Genomic DNA, 23,678 nt, shown 5'->3' with positions numbered 1-23,678 from the left:
GGAGTGCTCAGCCACTTGCACGATAATTTCACGAACGGGCTGTTCACTCGTCGTCGCAACCGACCGAGTACCAGTTGAGTATATACATCTTTGACTTCTTTTAGTCATTTGACTCCGGCCAGTGCCTAATATATTGGGCGCCTGCGCTGAATCGATGTAAACAAACCAACACTGGTTGTGATAAGGTGGTAGTGGTAGGGGAGGGGGCAAGGTCTTTGGTCGGCGCCCCTTGTCCAACGTGTCACTGAACTCAGAACCATGTGTTTCGTAGAAAACTTATTACTACACACGCATCAGCCACGCCTGTATGTATATATATATCTTGCTTTATATATATGTATATATATATATATATATATATATATAAACAGAGAGAGAGAGAGAGAGAGAGTATGTGAGAGTTGACTTAGTAGTTCGATATAGACAGAGTTTAAAGCATTGAACAGAGAAAGAGAAACAGATAGAGAATGAATGAGAGGAGATTCTGAAAGGCAGACGAACGAAACACATCTCCCGCCTGATGATGTAAGAAGACAAGACGAGACTGACCGATTGAGACGAGACTGACCGACTAGCCAATGAGAACTTCGTATATGTCACACGTGACTACGTGCTGCCCGCCATCTTGTCTGCATTCGACGCCGGCCTCGTTTTAATACTGAGTGAGAGTGAGTGAGAAAGGACGGCTAAGTGTGAGTAAGGAAAGTGAGAGGGAGGTGAAAGTGTAAAAGTTTAACTGAGGGATATTTAAATAGAGTATTTAATGTTAGGGAGGAAGACATCGTTAGAGTAAAAGATACATAAATACATTGAGGAGACGATGTATATATATCAGAGGGATAGATATAAATATAATGAGGGTAAAAGAGAGGAAGGTATAGAGAAAGAAGAGGGGAAGTGAGAGGCGGGTAATGAAACAAATATTGAGAGAGGGGCAAAGAAACAGAGAGTGTGAGACACTAAGAGGCTGAGAGAGAATGAGTGGGGAAAAAGATACATAGAGAGAGAGAGAGAGAGAGGTAGTGTGTGTGTCTGTGTGAGAGAAAGAGATTGAGTGAGACACACTGGGAAATAAATAGACACTTAGAAAGGGGTAGTATAAAAGAGGGTGAGTGAATGCGAAACACAGGGAAGCTGAGAGAAAAATTGATTGAGACAAACTGGGAAACAAATATACAAAGAGAGAGAGAGAGGGTTCAAGTAAGATTGAAGAGAGAGAGAGCAAGACTGCGAGAGAGTGAGTGAGACGGACAGGGAACAGATAGAGACATCGAGAGGGGTAGAGTGAGACAGAAAGAGAGGGAGAGTGAGAACTGATAGAGAGTGAGTGAGACACAAAGGGAAACGGATAGATGCATAGAGAGAGGGGGGTAAAAAGTGAGGAAGAACGACTAAGCACTACAGAGTGTGTATGTGTGTGTGTGGGTTTTTTATATTTGGCGGTTCCGCTACTGTATGTGTGTTTGTTGTGTGAAATACTTATATGTATTGTATATTGTTAAGCACCAGCCCTTTACCTTCGAACCACTGTCATTAATTCTGTGTTAGGGACACCATCCTCTCGACAAAACGACCGTCAATGGAAGACAAGCGGGGGACAAGTAGGTAAGATCGAATTCCCTGCTCCCTCTTTTTATATATGTGTTGTTGATGGTTCACCTTCTTTGATTACTTTCCATTATAAATATGTATAGATCGCAGTGCATTTATGTATATTTATGATTATTTTGCACATAATGATGATTATATGTACACACTAGGTGTACATATAAATAAACACGAAATAATAATTGCACACAATAATATAAATATATTTGTATATATATATATATATATGTGTATGTATATAGCATAGGTCAGTCACCCAGTTCGTGTACGATCGTATATATATATATATATATATATGATGATTATACACACTAGTGTATGTATAAATAAACACAAAATAATAATTGCACATATTAACATTATATATAGTAAATGAATTGGGGTATAGTAGATGAAGCATTTCTGAAAATTTATTATATATATATATGTGTATATATGAAGCACGGGTCAGTCACCTAGTGTATGTATATATTTATCTATATATGTAAACATTTTTTTAAAAATCTGATACTTCAGATCTAAATATAATCGTTAAAACTAGAAATCTATTTTGTAATAACAGCCACCACCGATAAATTAAATTTGATCACTGAGATCGAGATCCCCTATCAACTAATTAGTAATTAGCGAATACTGTATTTAGTGTGTGTGTATAATCGTGTGTGCATATATATATATATATATATATATATATATATATATATATATATATATATATATATATATAGGCATCGAGACAGCTATTATTATTATTATTATTATATACAAGAACATCTTTTACGTGTAGATGCAATGAAAACAGAGACTGGGTCAGTGCTGTTAGTACTACTATTATTACTACTGCTACTACTACATATGTGTTGTGTGATCATCTATATATATATATATATATATATATATATATATATATATATATATATATATATATATATATATATGTATGTATGTATGTATACACAAATATATTTTCACCACTGCCAAGGTTTTAATTTACCGGCCCGTTTACGAAGCAGTAGTGGTTGTTTGAGATCCATTTTTGAATTCTCATTTTAAATCATATGTATATATATATGGAAATAAATAAATAAATACGTATATATATATATATATATATATATATATATATATATATATATATATATATATATATTTATAAGGATGGTATCTGGAGATGGTGAGGTAGGTATTATTGAAGATGCAGCCCAAAGACCTTTTAAAATTAGAAAAAATAAAATTTATATATATATATATATATATATGTATATATATTGTATGTATAAATTTATATATATATATATACATAGACGTGTGTATTTATATATATATATATATATATATATATATATATATATTTATCTACACACTTATTACAGTTGTAGTAATTAACATGCAGAGCTAGGACCTACTTAAAAAAACAGTGTTAGTAGTAGCAGCTTGCTTTAAAATATTTTTGCAATACACATAAATATATACATCAACATCTTCATAACTAATGACTTCATAGAGTAGTTCGATCAATATATTAACAGTAACGGTGAATATGATAACAATATCAGTAGTAATTTGTTAATAATAATGTAATAAAATGAATGGTTCTTCGACAAGGGAAAAGTGGCGATAAACAATAACCGCGAGGCTGATATCAGCTAGCCGTAGTTTCGTAACCGCAATTCGGTTCGTTTTCTTACAAATGGCAGAATACATTAAATTCTTTGGTCGAAGTGGCTGGGGGGTTTTGTTGCGAACCTTTGGGTTCGTATTTTGAATTCTACGGCGTTTGTTAAGTTGCTGATCCTTATTGAGTTGATTAGAATAGTACCAGTTCTTTATTGAATCCGATTTAGCTGCATGTTCACGACATATCGGAACTTGTGTATATGTGTATTATAAGTGTATATATGTATATATATATATATATATATATATATATATATATATATATATATATATATAATGTATTTTATATGCATATATATATATATGGATATATATATATAATGTATTTTATATGCATATATATATGTATATATATATAATGTATATTATATGCATATATATATATATATATATATATATATATATAATGTATATGATATGTATATATATATAATGTATATTATGTATATATATGATGTATATGCATATAATGTATATTATGTATATATATCATCATCATCATCGTTTAACGTCCGCTTTCCATGCTAGCATGGGTTGGACGATTTGACTGAGGACTGGTGAAACCGGATGGCAACACCAGGCTCCAATCTAAATTTGGCAGAGTTTCTACAGCTGGATGCCCTTCCTAACGCCAACCACTCAGAGAGTGTAATATATATATATATATATATATATATATATATATATATATGATGTATATTATATGCGTATATATATGTATATATATATATATATATAATGTACATTATATCATCATCATCATCATCGTTTAACGTCTGCTTTCCATGCTAGCATGGGTTGGACGATTTGACTGAGGACTGGTGAAACCGGATGGCAACACCAGGCTCCAATCTAATTTGGCAGTGTTTCTACAGCTGGATGCCCTTCCTAACGCCAACCACTCCGAGAGTGTAGTGGGTGCTTTTACGTGTCACCCGCACGAAGGCCAGTCAGGCAGTACTGGCAACGGCCATGCTCAAAATGGTGTATTTTATGTGCCACCTGCACAGGGGCCAATCCAGCGACACTGGCAACGATCTCACTCGAATGTCTTTTCATGTGCCACCGGCACAAGTGCCAGGAAGGCGACGCTGGTAACGATTACTCTCAAATGGTGCTATTTACGTGCCACTGGCACGGAAGCCAGACAGCTGCTCTGGCAACAATCATGCTTGGACGGTGCTCTTAGCACTCCACTGGCACAGGTGCCATCATGCTTTCCGCTTGCCCCAACAGGTCTTCGCAAGCCGAGTTTCGTGTCCAATGAAGGAGACGACGTTGGCATGGGTGCCAGTCGTCGAATTTAGTTCGATTTCGATTTCCTCAACAGGTCTTCGCAAGCAGAGTTTAGTGTCCAATGAAGGAAAGGTACGCATAAGTGGGCTGGCTACACCCCTGGCAGAGGCCACGGATTTAGGTCTCACTTGGCTTGCCGGATCTTCTCACGCATGTGTATGTATGTATATATATATATATATATATAGTTGGAATTTGCAAAAGACAAAGACAGGTGTGTAAACAACAAACAGGTGTATTAGTTTAATGCTTAGGAAGATGAGAAAGTCTTTTACATTTCGTGCCTACGCTCTTCTACAGAAAGGAACACAAGGAAAAAAGAGGAAATGAAAAAAGAAAGCTTTAGTAGCTAGCAGTCAGTCATGGCGATGGCCAGACGTATATCTATGTAGATAAAGGTGTGTGTGTATATATATATATATATATATATATATATATATATATATATATATATATATATACATATATTATATATATATATATATAAATGTGTGTTAAATTCAAATTACGATACACGTAAACGAACAAACGGTGTTTGCTTTTAGAAGCGTTGAGATGTCTTAGAAAAAGTGTAGGTGGTTAGCTACACTTTCTTCTGCAAAATAGGGGTAGTTTATCCTGTTCAGGATATACATATATATATATATATATATATATATAGAAGTATATATATATATATGGGAGAATATACAAATAATAACAACAGACGAGGACAGGTGGTGTAAATAACAAAAGTATATATTAGTATGACGCTCGGGAATACGGAATGTATATCCTCCGATGGACCGGCGTCCCATCCAGGTGGGAAATTTACATGCCTTAGAAACCGGGAAACCATCTCTTATGAGTCAGTATGACTCTAGATGGTGACTTCACCTTTTGTGCAGGTGCGTGGCTTAGTAGTCTGGGTGTTGGACTCATGATCATAAGATTATGGTTTCGATCCCTGGACCAGGCAACGTGTGGCGCTCTTGAGCAAAACACTTCGTTTCAAGTTGTTCCAGTCCACTCAGCTGGCGAAAATGAGTAATCCTGCGACAGACCAGCATCCTATCCAGGTGCGGAATTTATACGCCATGGAAACCAGGAAACCAGCCCTTATTAGTGGGCAGGACTCGGGAACTAACTGTTACTTACTTTAAGCATTCAACCGGCTCTATTTCCCGGTCCGTAGATCACCCTAAGAGTCCACCGTTCTTCACTTCCATCCCCGTTAACCATTCTAAGATTTTACCATCTTCTTCTTTCAGGTCCAAACGACACTCTAAGGCCCCTGACGAGGGTTACTGGGACTGCAGTGTGTGTACTTACCGAAATTCTCCCGAGGCTTACAAATGTGAAATGTGTGACGTACGTAAAGGTACTTCAACAAGGTGAGTAAGGTGCCACTGTGCCACCAGTGGCGCACCTTACATTGTTTTACTGTTTTTTGCGTTTGTTGGAATTTCTTTAGACTTTTTTTTTCTTCATTGCTTTATATTTTGTCTGTTCTGTGTGTGTTTGTGTGTGTGTGTGGATGTATTTTTATATCTGTCTGTATGCATGTTTCTGTGAGGGGAGTGTTTTGTCAGTGCGTGCATGTGCGTGTGTGCGCGCGTATCCTTGTATGTGTGTTTGTGTATGCCTCTATGAGTGTATATGTGTGTGTGTGTGTATGTGTGTGCGTATTCTTGTGCTCCATGTGTGTGTATTTTTGTATATCTGTGTGTGTGTGCATGTGTGTATGTATGTGCGTTTGCCTCTATGAGTTTGGGACTGCATGTACACCCTTGTACATGTGTGTGCATTTTTGTATATCTGTGGATGTAACAGGCGACAACAAAACATCCAGCATCTGGACAGTTAGATGATACAAAAAAGGACAGGAAAAAACAAGGATGGGTCATTCGGAACTTCGTATCCTCAGATGAGTTCCAGATAGTCTTTGCGGTTTACTCGAGACTGCTATAATCTGGCCACGCCCCAAGAAAATCTAAGCCAAGAGCACTACACTGCTATATCATCTTCATCGTTTACTTAGGTATCTGTCTGTAACTGTTGTACTTGCGTATCTGTGCATCCGTGTGTATGTATGTTTGTGTGCCTGTCCTTGGTACTGCATAAGTATGTATGCAGTACCACCTTAAGATACGAGGTACAGCAAGTTGTTTCTCAAGGGCCCCACAGGCATAGGGCCTCAATTCTGATGTGCGCTTGCTGTGAATAAATAAATGAATAAATACCACAGGGCCTAATGCATTGATTTGCCTGGGGGCCTGAAGCGCTACTAAAACCGGCCCCGTATGTGTCTAACTTTGTGTGTCTGTATATGTTTGCATATTTGCATTTCTCTCTCTCTCTTTCTTTCCCTCTTTTATCTTTCTTTCTCATTTTCTTGTCATTTACTTTGGGTCTATACCTGTGGAGGTGGTGGTGATAGCATTTGTGGTGGTGGTGGTGGTGGTGGTGGCAGTGGTAGTCAGAGCATTTATGGTGGTGCTGATAGCTTTTTGTGATGGTTTGGGTGTCAGTATTTGTGGTGGGGGTGATAGCATTTGTAGTGGTAGCGTCTTCGATGGCGGTGGTCGTGGTGGTGGTGATAGTGTTTGTGATGGTGTTGGTGGTAGCAGTAGTGCATGTTATAGTAGAGGTGGTAACTGTGGACCTAAAAGGCGTCTGATGATGTCAGAGTTTTGGGTAGAGGTTGTAGTTAGGGCAATACATTCAGCAGTGGTGGTCATAATACTTTGTTTACCTTTTGTTTTTACTTGTTTCTATCATTGGACTGTGGCCATGCTGGGGTGCCACCCTGAAGGGTTTAGTCAAACAAGTCCCTCCACCCTTACTCCCCATTGTAAGGCCTGGTATTTATTCTATAGGGTTTTTTTTTGCTGAACTGGTAAGTTATGGGGATGTAAACAAACCAGCACTGGTTGTCAAGTGGCTGAGGAGGGAAGAGGACAATGGTGTAGTTAAGCAAATGTTCCCCAGCAGTTATTTGTTTTTTTAATCCTGGTCCTTATTGTATAGGTCTCTTTGCTAAGGTATGGGGATGTAAACAAACCAACACCGACGGTCAAGCTGTGGAGGGTCAAACACAAATAGAAGGATCCATTCACACATGCACACAACAGGCTTCTTCACAGTTTCCCCTCTATCAAATTTACTCTCAAGGGGCTCAGGCTATACTAGAAAACACTTGGGAGGGGAATTACATTACATAAGATGGGCAAAGCTTAAGGTAGTGGGGTGGGGAACAACTCTACATAAGATAGGGGGAGGTTAAGGGAGGGGACTTACTTGACCTAAGATGAAAGGAGCATGTGGTTGAGGGGAGCTACTTTACATAGGATGGGAGGAGCTTAAAGCAGTGAGGTGAGAAACTATAATAATATGATGGAGTTTAAGGGAAGGGCACTGGCTTAAGAAGGCGGGAGGAACTTAAGGTAATGGTGAGGAATTACTTTAGATAATACGATAGGATGGGTGGAAGGAATATGTTTAGGTTGTTGTTGTTTTAGCTCCCATATTGTCTCTGTTCCTTCAGATGCCTATAATCAGGGGTTTTTCCAGTTATGACAATCCTGTGTCATAGTGTACCTAATGTACCCTTTTCATACCAACTCACATAAACTAACTCTGGTCCCACGGTGTAGGCCTTCAATTTTAAAGTTTCCCTATTCAAACTAGAATCTTCTCTCATGATTTTTATCCTTTGCATTGTACTTGTTTCAGTTTTTGGCCTGCGGCCATGCTTGGAAGGGTTTAAGTTAACCCCCCACCCCTCCCCACCTGTACTTATTTTATTGCAAAGTTTTGTGCTTGTTGTATCTGCCTGTTTTGCCAAACTGCTTAATTACAGGGATGTAAACAAACCAGCATTGGTTGGTGTGTGGGGAAACAAATACAAATGCACACACACACACACACACACATATATTCAATGGGGACCTTATTGCCATTATCTGTCCCTTGGTCTTGAACCCATTGTCTAGCAATTGTGATAGTAGCCAAACTACTAGGCCATATGCCTTCATTTATGTACACTTACACAGTAGGCTTATTTGAGTTTCTGTCCAGCAGATCCACTCACAAGGTTTTGGTCAGCTCAGGGCTCTAGTAGATGACACTTGCCCAAGATGCGATGTGGAACTGAACCCAGAACCATGTGGCTGGGAAGCAAACTTCTTACCACACAGCCACGCCTGCACTTAGTAAAGACAAAATAAATTCTAAATCTTTATTGTTGGCACTCCGTCGCTTACGACGTCGAGGGTTCCAGTTGATCCGATCAACGGAATAGCCTGCTCGTGAAATTAACGTGCAAGTGGCTGAGTACTCCACAGACACGTGTACCCTTAACGTAGTTCTCGGGGGATATTCAGCGTGACACAGAGTGTGACAAGGCTGACCCCCTTTGAATTACAGGCACAACAGAAACAGGAAGAAAGAGTGAGAGAAAGTTGTGGTGAAAGAGTACAGCAGGGTTCGCCACCATCATCCCCTGCCGGAGCCTCATGGAGCTTTAGGTATTTTCGCTCAATAAACACTCACAACGCCCGGTCTGGGAATCGATACCGCGATCCTATGACCGCGAGTCCGCTGCCCTAACCACTGGGCCATTGCGCCTCCACCTAAATCTTTATAATACCAACGGAAATGCTGTAATAAACAAAGTTTATCTGTGTGTATGTGTCTTTATTGTGATTGTGTGTATCAATTTGGTTTTGTTTCTAGTGTGTGTGTGTGTGTGTGTGTGTGTGTTTGTGTGTGTGTGCTTTTGCGACTAAGGATAAATCAAGCGGTGAGATGGTGTCCTGTATGTCGGTGTCTTTTATATCTTCATCTGAGACTGGTGCCTCTTGGTGAGTGTTGTGTGTCGGTCTTGTCTTGTGACTGTCATATCTGCTTATGTGTGACTACCTAGGTCTGCTTCCATGTGTGCATCGACGACTCTCTCTGCTGTGTGACTGTCTCTGTCATTGAGACAAATACAATCACACATAGGAGTTCCATGTCTCTACTCTGGGTGCAGCATAAATATTTTACCCATTATTCAGTTTATCATACAATCAGAAAACATTTTTGGGCTTCGGTTAATGAAAGTTAACAGGTTAATTGTTATATTTATTGACAATATTTTACAAATATTTACAATGGTTAACCCTTTAGCATTCATCTTCCTCTGTCAAATGTAATGCTTATTTATCCACATTGTTTTGAATTAATCATGCATTATCTCATAGCTTTGAGATTTCAATGATGTGATTGTTTATTTTTAGGATGACATTGTAGGCTAGGTGAGAGAGGCAGGATCTGGCCTTGTTTTGAATTAATCATGCATTATCTCATAGCTTTGAGATCTCAAGGATGTGATTGTTATTTTCAAAATGACATTGTAGGGTAGGTGTGAGAGGCAGGATCTGGCCTTGTTTTGAATTAATCATGCATTATCTCATAGCTTTGAGATTTCAGTGATGTGATTGTTATTTTCAAAATGACATTGTAGGCTAGGTGAGAGAGGCAGGATCTGGCCTTGTTTTGAATTAATCATGCATTATCTCATAGCTTTGAGATCTCAAGGATGTGATTGTTATTTTCAAAATGACATTGTAGGGTAGGTGTGAGAGGCAGGATCTGGCCTTGTTTTGAATTAATCATGCATTATCTCATAGCTTTGAGACTTCAATGATACGATTGCTTATTTTTAGAATAATGTAGGGAAGGTGGGAGAGGCTGGATCTGGCCAGTTTGATCGTAAAACCAGCAGAATTCTGTGAGCTGAACATCACTTGTTTAAATGCCAAAGAGTAAGCTAAACGTTAAGCAACAACACCAAAGAATGTTAGTAAGTATTATCCAACACTTGCAAGTATTTTTGCAAATAACAATGTTTCGGTTTACGTTTGAAAAACGGGCAAAGTATGAAATTCAAATAATGGATAAATATATACGCTGCTCCTGGTATGTCTGTCTCTCTTATATCATCTCTTCTGCCTGACTATTCAACAATGTGTGTATCTGCTAATAACGTCTATATCTGCGTCTCTGTATGTCCGTCTGTACCAGCTTACGTATCTATTATCTTCCTGTATTACATCGATGTAATTATGCTTATTATCAAGTCAACATCCTCGTTAACGTCGTCCACAAGACAGTAATACCGGCCTTCATTAATCTTGTATCAAATAATAGGATTGTAATTTTCCAGGCTATTAACCTCTTCTCCAGGGTGTATATTTACAACACGATGCAGTATATATATATATATATATATATATATATATATATAAATACCGTTTAATGCGTGTATTTGTTATATTATACTCACTGTGTATGTTTACAATATGTAAACTATATATATATATATATATATATATATATATATATATATATATATATATATATATAAATGTTGAGTGGCTGTGTGGTAAGAAGTTTGCTTCCCAACCACATGGTTCCGGGTTCAATCCTACAGCACGGAACTTGGGCAAGTGTCTTCTACTATAACCCTGAGCTGACCAAAGCCTTGTGAGGGGATTTGATAGATGGAAACTGCAAGAAGCCCATCATGCGTGTATCTGTTTATGTGTCAGTGTGTGTGTGTGTGTGTGTGTGTGTGTGTGTGTGTATGCTTGTCTCTCCACCACCACCACTTGATAACCAGTGTTGGTTTGTTTATGTCCTCATAACTTAGCAGTTCAGCAAAAGAGATGAATAGAATAAGTACCAGGCTTTAAAAAACAAAATTACTGTAGTTGAGTTGTTTGACTAAAACCCTTCAAAGTGGTGCCCCAGCCTGACCACAGTCCAATGATTGAAACAAGTAAAAGGTTGCTATTTACTTATTTAGTTTATTTTAACCATAATCCATTATAAATGTTAAAACAGTTTTAGTGATTATGGTTAAAGTGGAGGCGCAATGGCCCAGTGGTTAGGGCAGCGGTCTTGCAGTTGGAGGATCGCGGTTTCAATTCCTAGACCGGGCGTTGTGAGTGTTTATTGAGCGAAAACACCGAAAAGCTCCACGAGGCTCCGGCAAGGGATGGTGGCGAACCCTGCTGTACTCTTTTGCCTCAACTTTCTCTCACTCTTACTTCCTGTTTCTGTTGTACCTGTAATTCAAAGGGTCAGCCTTGTCACACACTGTGTCACGCTGAATATCCCCCCCCCCCCCCCCCCCCCGAGAACTACGTTAAGGGTACACGTGTCTGTGGAGTGCTCAGCCACTTGCACGTTAATTTCACAAGCAGGCTGTTTCCGTTGATCGGATCGACTGGAACCCTCGACGTTGTAAGTGACAGAGTGCCAACAACTTTAATCAAGCAGAAATTCTGACTCTCACGAAGTTGTCCGTGTTATTGTTTGACATGTAAATGGTCCCGAACTGGATTTGAGCAAGTTGTGATTAGAGTGTGTGTATGTATGTATAAATGCATGCATGTATGTATGTTTGAACTGGACCTCATTAATATGTTTATATACAACACTCATAGTCATAATGTTTTCATTTCTGGATATGTATATAGCTCTCAGCAGTTTTAACCAGTTTGTTTCTAGGATATATATGGGTGTGTGTATGTATGTATATATATGTGTGTTATAGCAAATTTGGCATAGAAACAAAACCTACACTGTGCATGTACAATGTCTTAGTAGACACATGACATGTGATCTTCTTCTAGCACACTAGCAGTCTACCTAGTGGCCTCCTTTATATATATTTTTATATATTCTTATATATATATATATATATATATATATATATATATATATATATATATCCACCCTCCCATATGTGCAATGTTTATCTTCCGTTTTATCTTGTTTCAGTCATTGGACTGCAGTTATGCTGGGGCACTACCTTGAAGGGGTTTAGTCAAAGAAATTGACCCCAGGACTTACATTTTAAAGCCTGTTACTTTTTCCATTCATCTTTTTTTTTTTGCCAAACTGCTAAGTTATGGGGATGTAAACAAACCAACACCGGTTGTCAGATATTGGTGGGTGACAAACAAACATAAAGCATATGTACATAGATATATATGCGTATATATATATGTATATGTATATATATATATATATATATATATATATATGTATATGTATATGTATATATATGATGGGCTTCTTTCAGTTTCCATTTACAAAATCCAACTACGAGGCTTTGGTTGGCTTGAGGCTGTAGTAGAAGAAACTTGCCGTAGGTCATGCAGTGGGGCTGAACCTGGAATCCTGTGGTTGGGAAGCAAACTTCTTACCGCACAGCCACACCTGCATATACACACCGGTCCCACATGCATCCAGACGACTCAGGCTGGGTTTGAACTCGTGTCACTAAAAGTGTCGACTACAACTGTCTTTTGATGTTTTCTTTTATTTTCTTTACCTTTTACTTGTTTCAGTCATTAAACTGTGGCCATGCTGGGGCACCACCATGAAGAAATTTTAGCTGAATGAATCGACCTCCTCTTCCCCCCTCCACCATTAGTTTTTTTAAAATTTTTTTTTTTTAAGCCTGGTACTTATTCTATTGGTGTCTTTTGCCAAACCGCTAAGTTACAAGGATATAAACACACCAACACTGGTTCAAGCACTGGTGAAAGACAAACACAGCAGACGTATCCAGATACATATATATGTGTATATATGTATATATATGTGTATATATATATATGTATGTATATATATGTGTATATATATATATGTATGTATATATATATATATATATATATATATATATATATAAAACCACCACCACCACCACCACCATCATCATTTAGCATGTTTTCCATGCAGGCATACATATAGACATGCACATGGATGATGATAATGTTCATTTACAACCATCGCATGATATCTAGGTGAGGACGGACGGATACACACAGAGGCACATATACAGGGTGGGCCAAAAATAGGTATACACTTCAAGATTTTCTTTTATTTATTTTACATTTATACATTTATAAAACGCAGTTTTATCTCACAAATGCTTAACTTTGTTCTTGACTCAAATTATTTTCCGTTTTGTAAAAAGAGTGAATACGTTAATTTAAAAGGTGTATACCTAGTTTTGGCCCACTCTGTGTCTATACAAGAGGCTTTGGTTGACCCAGGATTATAGTTTGACACATAACCATTTATGTAGCCTTCAGATTTCTCTGTCGAATATAATATCTATTTCCGTTGCTTGGAATTACTCCTTCATTATCTTGTAGCTTCGAGATTTCAATGTTGTGATTGTTTAGTTTCAGAATGGCATTGTAGGGTAGGTGTGATAGGCAGGATCTGGCCAGTTTGATCCTAAAACGGGTAGAATGTTTTGGCTGGATATGGCTGGTTGAAATACTAAGGGGCTATGATGATACACAGTGGTATTGAACCCAGGGTCATATCATTGGGACGCAAGCGTCTTTACCACTCACATGCGCAAATACATGGATATAGCTGACTTCTTTCAGTTTCCATCTACTGAATCCTGTTAATGCTTTGGTCACCCCTGGGGCTAGGCTTCTTTCAGTTTCCATCTACCGAATTCACTCAAGGCTTTGGTCATCTCTGGGCCTATAGTAGAAGACATTTGAGCAAGGTGCTGCACAGTGGGACTGAACCCAAGACCACGTGGTTCGGAAGCAAACTTCTTAACCACACAACCGTGCTTGCATATTCATTATAAACCTACAAATATAACATCTACCCTTTTCTTACCCTGATTCTGTGCAAAAATACCCCCATTTTGTTGTGATTAATTTTGAAAAATAATCTTTTAATTTTTTTTTACTTGTTTCAGTCATTGGACTGTGGCCATGCTGGGGCACTACCTTGAAGAATTTTAGTCAAACAAACTGACTTCAGTACTTACGTTTTTTTATTTTTGTGTTTTTTTTTTTTTATAAGTCTAGTACTTATTCTATTGCCAAACTGCTAAGTTATAAGGATGTAAACAAACCAACACCAGTTTATCAAGTGGTGTGCTTGGGGTCAAATGCACACACACACACACACACATACACACACACACAACGGGCTTCCACACAATTTCTGACTACCAAATTCACTCACTAGGTGGCATTGGCTGGCCCTGGGCCATAGTTGAACACTTTTTTTTCTCAAGGTGCTGTGCGGTCAGACTGAACCTGACCCACATGAAATTTTAATAGATGGGTTTAATTGGGATCACTTTGACCCTTTTGTTACCATACCTTTTATTGAAACACACTGCCTTCATCATCATCATCATCATCGTTTAACGTCCGCTTTCCATGCTAGCATGGGTTGGACGATTTGACTGAGGACTGGTGAAACCGGATGGCAACACCAGGCTCCAGTCTGATTTGGCAGAGTTTCTACAGCTGGATGCCCTTCCTAACGCCAACCACTCAGAGAGTTTCAATTAATTTTGAAAATAACAAAGAATTCAGTAAAAACAACCTTCATCATCATCATCATCGTTTAACGTCCGCTTACACTCTGTCCTATGTGCACATCCAGCGAGATCTGACATCTTTTAGCATCCCATTCCAATTGCAACATTTAGACGACCCCAGGGGCGCAACATATGTAGTGAGCAATTGATGTAAAACCTGATCATAATTTCTCCCATAGATGCAAGCGTGGCTCTAAGTGGTAAGAAGTAAAGTTACCTTCTTAAGTCATAAAGACTCATAAAGGTCCGATTTCCTGGTTTCCTTGGCATGTTAGATTCCCCACCTGGATAGGACGCCAGTCCTTTGCAGGGTTGCTCATTTTTGCCACCTGAGTGGACTGGAGCAACGTGAAATGAAGTGTTTTGCTCAAGAACACAACACGTCGCCTGGTCCAGGGATCGAAACCATAATCTTATGATCATGAGTCCAACACCCTGGCCACTAAGCTACATGCCTCTGCTGAGAAGTTTCCTTCCCAACCTCATGGTTCTTGGTTCAGTCCTACTTCATGGCATTTGGAGAAGTGTCTTCTGCTGCAGCCCTGTGCTGATCAAAAAGCCTTATGAGTGGATTTGTTGGATGGAAACTGAAGGAAGCCCATTGTGTGTATGTGTGTTTTTGTAGTTGTCTGCCACAGCTGCTCGATGATTGCTGTTGGTTTATTTACTTAAAGGAAACTGAAGGAATCCCATTGTATGTGTGTGTGCCTTTGTATTTGTCTGCTGCAGCAGCTTGGCCATTGGTGTTGCTTTATTTACATCCAAACTGAAAGAAGCCCATCGTGTGTGTGTGTGTGTGTGTGCACGTGTCTTCACAACCAGTGTTGGTTTGTTTACATCATGACTTAGCAGTTCAACAAAAAGAGACAGATAGTAAGTACCAAACTTAAAAAAAAGAAAAACATAAATAAATACTGGGGTTGATTTATTTAACTAAAAACCCCTGAAGGTTGGTGCCCTAGCATGGCTGCAGTGCAGTAACTAAAACAAGTGAAAGATTATATATATATACATATATATATATATATAATACACACACACACACACATACAAGGGGATGCCGAAAAGTTCCTGATTTTAAGAGTATTAAAAGGGTGGAGCTGCTACCTCTACAGAGGAGGTTGGCCAATTATATATATATATATATATATATATATATATATATATATATATATATATATATGTATGTATATATGTATATTATATAGTCAATTCAAATAAATGAACAATAAAATTAAACTGTGACAGACAACAAGAGGACATGCGCAAGGAATGCTTTAGTTTCACACTCAGTAAATCTCCATTTTTCTTATCAGTATTAATACTACTACTTACTCTACGGAAATTATGCAGTCCTGAATAGGACACTCAGATTTACGCAGTGAGAAAAGCTACCAGTCGAGCACCTTATTGTCAGCCTGGGTACCATATAAGGACCGTTGTGGTTAGCCAGCACCTGAAAGCGAATTAAGAGGAAACATGGTAACCACCAGGATAATAAAACACATTTTTGAAGTATATATACATATATATATTTATATATATACACACACACACCTTTGTGAAGATTGAGAGGAAAACGAATGGAGAGAAAACAAAATGCAATTTCTTTTCCTTCTTTGGACTTTTTTTTCCTTTCACCTTTCTGACAAGGAGCTATGTGCTCGAAATGTCAAAACTCTCACTCTTTATTGAGTGTCAAACTAATGCTTGTGCATGTCCCCTTGTTGTCTGTCATAGTTAATTTTATTGTTCATTTATTTGAATTGACTATATATATACATATATGTATATGTTTATATATATATATATATATATATATATATATATATATATATATATATATATATATAAAATTATAATACAGGGTATCAAGAGATACCACCACGCTGAAAAAATAGCAGTCAAATCCTGACTCCAAAACCACAATAAATGTCCGCAAGGCACGATTAGCGAAGACGAAGACCAAATAAACCAGTAAAAATAATAAGATAATTTCAAATCCTGGATTTCTGGCTTTGCATAAATGCTCTGCCTTCATCAGTGGAATATACTCAAGTACATAAATACAAATACATGTATATAAACAGTATACTTACATATACGGACGTATACATACATATATATGCGGACATTTATTGTGGTTTTGGAGTCAGGATTTGACTGCTATTTTTTCAGCGTGGTGGTATCTCTTGATACCCTGTATTATAATTTTAAATAATTATTACCTTTGATGGTTTTTTATTCCCATGCTGACCACTTGATAAGATCAATATTTTAAATATCGATCTTATCCTTATTTATATAAATATATATATATATATATATATATATATATATATATATATATATATATATATACATATTTATAAATAGTTGGCCTGTCTCCCCTGTATAGGTAACAGCTCTACTCTTTCGACACCCTTAAAGCCAGAAACTTTTCAGTACCCCCTCGTATATATATATATATATATATATATATATACATGCACACACACACACACACACACACACATATATGTATATATACACGCATATTTTATGTTTGTATTCCCTTATATATTTGTCAGATTCCACGACAGTACAATCACAAGGTAGTATCAGTTATCCACAGCATTTCGTTGATTTTTCTATCTTGTTTCTGCACACATACACCCATACTTCACACACACACGAACATATATGTGTGTGTATATATATATATATATATATATATATATATATATATATATATATATATATATATATATATATATATATATACATACACACACGCCCACCTCTGCACTGCTGTCTCTCTCTCTCTCTCTCCCTTTTCCTCCTCCTCGTCTCCTCCCTTTCTTATGCCTACTGTTCCGCTAAATCTTCCTCACATCCTTGTGTGATGCTGTCTCCTCCCCCCCAGCCAACCCGCTCCCGCTCCCCCTCCCCCGTTTCGTGTGTGTGTATGTGTGTGTGTATATATATATATATATATATATATATATATATATGTGTGTCTGTGTGTGTGTGACATTTTCTCTTTCGGTCTCTCTCTCTCTTTCTCTCTTTCTCTGCTTGACTACTGCTGCTGTTCCCGCTGCTGCTCTTACTCCTGCTGTTGGTTCTGCATGGCAGTGTTTCTGGGTACTTGGATGGTGGTGGTGGTGGTGGTGGTGGTGGTTTTGGTGATTTGGTTAATCGATTTGCTGGTTTGTTTGTTTGTTTCTTTTTTTTTTTTTTTTTGGTTTTCGATTTTTGTTTTTTGTTTTTTTTTTTGTTGCTAGTTGTTTTTATTTCCTTTGTTTTCTTTTTTTTTGTTTTTGTTTTGCTGTGCTATTTTGTGGTGGTGGTCATGGTGGTTTGGGTGAGGATCTTAATGGTTAGCTTCCACTTAGATTGTACATGTGTATTTCTATATACACATATACATAGATATATACTTATATACATATATATGTGTGTGTGTGTAGATATATATATATATATATATATATGTATAATGTGTATATATATATGCATATATATATATAATGTGTATATATATATGCATATATATATATGATGTGTATATATATGTATATATATATATAATGTATATCTATGTGTATATAGATATTGTGTATATATGTAATGTGTGTATATGTGTATATATATATATATATATATATATATATATATATGTGTGTGTGTGTATAAACATATAATGTGTATATATATATGCATATATATATATAATGTGTATATATATATGCATATATATATATAATGTGTATATATATGTATATATATATATAATGTATATCTATGTGTATATAGATATTGTGTATATATATAATGTGTGTATATGTGTATATATATATATATATATATATATATATATATATATATGTGTGTGTGTGTGTGTGTGTATAAACATATAATGTGTATATATATATATATGCTGTATATATATGTATAATGTGTGCTAGCATGGGTTGGATGATTTGACTGAGGACTAGTGAAACCAGATGGCTACACCAGGCTCCAATCTGATTTGGCAGAGTTTCTACAGCTGGATGCCCTTCCTACCGCCAACCACTCAGAGAATATATATATATATATATATATATATATTTATATATACTCTCTTTTACTTTTTACTTGTTTCAGTCATTTGACTGCGGCCATACTGGAGCACCGCCTTAAGTCGAGCAACTCGACCCCAGGACTTATTCTTTGGAAGCCTAGTACTATTCTACCAGTCTCTTTTTGCCGAACCGCTAAGTTACGGGGATGTAAACAGACCAGCATCAGTTGTCAAGCGATGGTGGGGGGGAAAGAGACACACACACACACACACACACACACACACATATATATATATATTGCTATCTGATGCCATCCATTGTCTTTTACAGCTGGACCTATATCAGGAATTCCTCAGTATTTGTCGAGTTTATAACAAATGATAGAAATTGAAAATGGAATGTATGAGAGACTGATATAAAGTTCCTTGTATATGCCATTTTCCATCTCTGTCATCAGTCCCACTGTGTGGCACCTTGGGCAATTATCTTCTATTATAGCCTTGGGCCAACCAAAGCCTTGTGAGTGGATTTGGTAGATGGAAACTGAAAGAAGCCTGTCATATATGTGTGTACGCATGCCTATGTTTGTCCCCCCCCCACCCTTGCTAGACAACTGATGCTGGTGTGTTTATGTCCCTGTAGCTTAGTGGTTCAGCAAAAGAGACCAATAAAATAAGTACTAGGGTTTGATTTCTTGGGCTAAAAATGAAAATTTCAAGGTGGTGCTCCAGCATGGCCACAGTCAAAACAGACTGAAACAAGTAGTGAGAGAATAAAAGAACACACACACACACACACACACACACACACACACACACAAGAAACATGGATAAACGCAAGGTGATATTGTTGTTCCTACATCTGTTTCACCATTATGGCTGTTTAGATCCCTGTGTTTAAGAACCCCTATACAAATGCACCCGGAACACGCATTGCACATAGATGTCTGTGACTTAATGCCATAAAATGTCTCCTGATAATCTGTTGTGGCCAAGAGTCTCAAATACACCTGGAAAAACCTATTGCTAGGTTCCCAACAACTACAATAATGAAACACACATAGGAACTATAATAAGAATTTGTGTTTATCCTTATTTCTCTTCCATTTGCTCTGTAGCTCTTAACTGGTGATACTACTCTGTATAGAAGTTAATTAACAATTATACAGAAAACACACTGGATGAAGACCATCTACATTGAGCTCTAAACATAACAGTAGCAGTCTGACATCTTTTTGTTCACACGATTTCTACTTTGAGTGGCTGTGTGGTAAGTAGCTTGCTTACCAACCACATGGTTCCGGGTTCAGTCCCACTGCGTGGCACCTTGGGCAAGTGTCTTCTACTATAGCCCCAGGTCGACTAAAGCTTTGTGAGTGGAGTTGGTAGACAGAAACTGAAAGAAGCCTGTCGTATATATGTGTATATATGTGTGTTTGTGTGTCTGTGTTTGTTCCACCACCATCGCTTGACAACCGATGTTGGTGTGTTTACGTCCCTGTAACTTAGCGGTTCGGCAAAAAGAGACCGATAGAATAAGTACTAGGCTTACAGAGAATAAGTCTTGGGGTTGATTTGCTCGACTAAAGACAGTGCTCCAGCAAGGCCGCAGTCAAATGATTGAAACAAGTAAAAGAGTAAAAGAGGAAATGAGAAATGAGAACATAAAAAACAAAAACATAGAAAACAAACTTTTTTTTCCGAACAACGAAAGAAACAAATAGAGAAACGAGACATGCAACATAAAGAACGGTCCCTTCATCAGTTGTCCCTTGTTTTATCTACTCCGCAGGAGGTATAAATTTATTTCACCAACCGACACCCATATAATGGCGATTGTTTTGCAGTCTTCAACATATAAAAAAGTCAGTTATTTTGTTGTATAATAAATAAATAAGAAATCATTTTACATGCCTATATTAATGTATATAATATAAATTATGTTGAGGCGCAATGGCCCAATGGTTAGGGCAGCGGACTCGCGGTCGTAGGATCGCGGTTTCGATTCCCAGACCGGGCGTTGTGAGTGTTTATTGAGCAAAAACACCTAGAGCTCCACGAGGCTCCGGCAGGGGATGGTGGCGAACCCTGCTGTACTCTTTCACCACAACTTTCTTCCTGTTTCTGTTGTGCCTGTAATTCAAAGGGTCAGCCTTGTCACACTGTTTTCTTTGTTTTCTATATTGTTTTAACCTCCAACTTCCACTTTTGGATCCTCTCCTTCTAGCTCATATAAGCTAGTTGTGTTTATTTAGCATTCACTCTACCCTGAATTGTGGCACAAAATGGACAGATTTTGGAACACCGATGAACTTTTATGCAAATGTATCAACTTAAAAGATAAACATATTACAATGTATATTACAATGGATATTATAATGGACAATACCAAGTGGACTCCCACTTTTTATCTCTCATGTTTCTCCCTCTTTTACTTTTTTCTTGGTGACTTTATTGTGATATAATACTTGGGAAAGAACATATTTGCGGCTGAAGATAGCGTTATACCATCCTGTCTTTCAATTATATACCAATATAATGATGCGACGACTACAAAGCTTGAAACATGTGTACCGCGGAATCCTTTGTGTTCTGTTTTTATTTTTAGTTTTTAATTTATTCTTTCACCCCGGCCACTATCTGGCATATACAGGTGCTTGCAATTAGCAAGTATTACCTCTAAAATTTACCTTACCTATATATATATATATATATATATATATATATATATGTGCTCCAGCATGACCACAGCCACTTGGCTGAAACCCATAAATAAATAAATAAATATATATATATACACACACACATACATACATACATACATACATACATACATACAATCAGAAAATCTGCCTACTTACAACCCATGCTAATGGAGTATTGAAGTACCAGGTTTACTTTGCAGCCACGGGGTTTTGTGTTCAATCTCATTGCATGGCACCTTGAGCTTGTGTTTTTCTGTTATAGCCCTAGGTCAGTCAGTTCCTTGTGAGTGGATTTTTGTAGATTCTCTGTAAAAGCCTGTTGTTTATAGCATCTGTGTGTTGGTTTATGTATCTTGGTGTCTTTTATTTTTTCTTGTTTTGTCACCTCCCCCCAACACTTGACAACTGGTGACAGTTTGTTTGCATCCTGTGTGAGGATATGCGTCTTTTATCTTTTGCTTGTTTCTATCATTGGACTGTGGCCCTGCTGGGGCACTGCCCTTGAGGGTCTAGTCGAAGAAATTGAACCTGGTACTTAGCGTTTTCTTTCTAAACTTGACACTTTTTTTTCTTTATTTAATAAACCGCTAAGTTATGCGGATGTAAACGAATGAACACTGGTTCTCAAACACAGACACACACACACAGATAAAAACACACATATGTTTAAATGGGTGTATATATGTGTATGCATATATGTGTGTGTGTGTGTGTACATATGTATGTATATGTGTGTGTGTGTGTATGTATGTATACGTGTGTGTGTATGTATGTATATATATATTTCTATGTGAATATGTATGTGTATATATATATATGTGTGTGCGTGTGTATATGTGTATATGTATATCTATATGCATGTCTATGTGTGTGTGTATATATATATATATATATATATACATACATATGTATGTGTGTATATATGTATATCTGCGTGTGAAGGCGCATGGCCCAGTGGTTTGAGCGTCGAACTCACGATTGTGAGGTTGTGAGTTCAAATCCTGGATCGGGCTGCATGTTGTGTTCTTGAGCAAGACACTCTATTTCACGTTGCTCCAGTTCACTCATCTGTAGAAATGAGTTGCAACATCACTGGTGCCAAGCTGTATCGGCCCCTTTGTCTTGACCTTGGATAACATCAGTGGCGTGGAGACGTGGGAGGCCGGTATACATGGGCAACTGTTGGCCGTCCACAAACAGCTTTGCCTGGACTTGTGCCTCAGAGGGTAACTTTCTAGTTATTCATGACCAAAGGGGGTCTCCTATATATATATATATATATATATATATTTATATGACAGGCTTCCTTCGGTTTCTATTTACCAAATCCTGTCACAAACCTTGGTTTGGCCCAGGTCCATAGTAGAAGACATGACAAGGATGCCATACAGTGGGACTGAACCCTGAACCATGTGGTTACGAAACAGACTGTTTACCACGCTGCCATGATTTTCTATGTTTGTGTGTCCATTTCATTGTGTTTTTTTTTCTTTTTTGTCGTCCATTGTGTCTCATAACTAACTGTATGTCATATCATCATGAATTATTATGAAAGAACCGAATAATAATAATAATAATAATAATAATAATAATAATAAATAAATAATAATAATAGTAATTATTGATAACAACAATAATCCTTTCTACTAAAGGTACAAGGCCTGAAATTTTGGGGAGAGGGGACTAGTCAATTACATTGACCCCCCAGTGTTTCACTGGTACTTAATTTATCGACCCTGGAAAGATGAAAAAGGTGAAGATGACCTTGGCAGAATTTGAACTCAGAACGTGAAGCTAGACAAAATACCATTAAGCATAATGCTAACGATTATCCCAGTTTGCCCCCTAATAATAATAATAATAATAATAATAATGATGATGATGATGACGATGACGACGACGACGACGACGACGATGACGACGACAATAATAATAATAA

The 23,678-nt window shown here is 37.4% G+C and overlaps 1 protein-coding gene across 4 annotated transcripts in view; it reads left to right on the top strand.

Moving 5' to 3' along the window:
* The first annotated feature begins 769 nt into the window (after nt 1–769).
* The window catches only part of LOC128251351 (RING1 and YY1-binding protein-like), a 38,524-nt gene continuing 15,615 nt past the window's right edge, over nt 770–23,678 (top strand). Inside the window, exons 1-3 of one of the 4 annotated variants that reach the window (XM_089346511.1) lie at nt 1,025–1,605; nt 5,832–5,954; nt 17,557–17,580. In XM_089346511.1, the coding sequence (XP_089202637.1) occupies nt 1,580–1,605; nt 5,832–5,954; nt 17,557–17,580 (173 nt within the window). In that variant the 5' untranslated portion in view covers nt 1,025–1,579. Of the gene's footprint in view, nt 1,606–5,831; nt 5,955–17,556; nt 17,581–23,678 lie in introns of all 4 variants that reach the window. The other 3 variants (XM_089346513.1, XM_089346512.1, XM_089346514.1) reach the window with 3 other exon arrangements.

This window comes from Octopus bimaculoides, chromosome 30 (assembly GCF_046866305.1).
Source record: "Octopus bimaculoides isolate indiv1 chromosome 30, ASM4686630v1, whole genome shotgun sequence".
NCBI lineage: Eukaryota > Metazoa > Mollusca > Cephalopoda > Octopoda > Octopodidae > Octopus > Octopus bimaculoides.
Note: the sequence above shows the minus strand (reverse complement) of the source record. Positions and strands in the feature narration are given on the sequence as shown.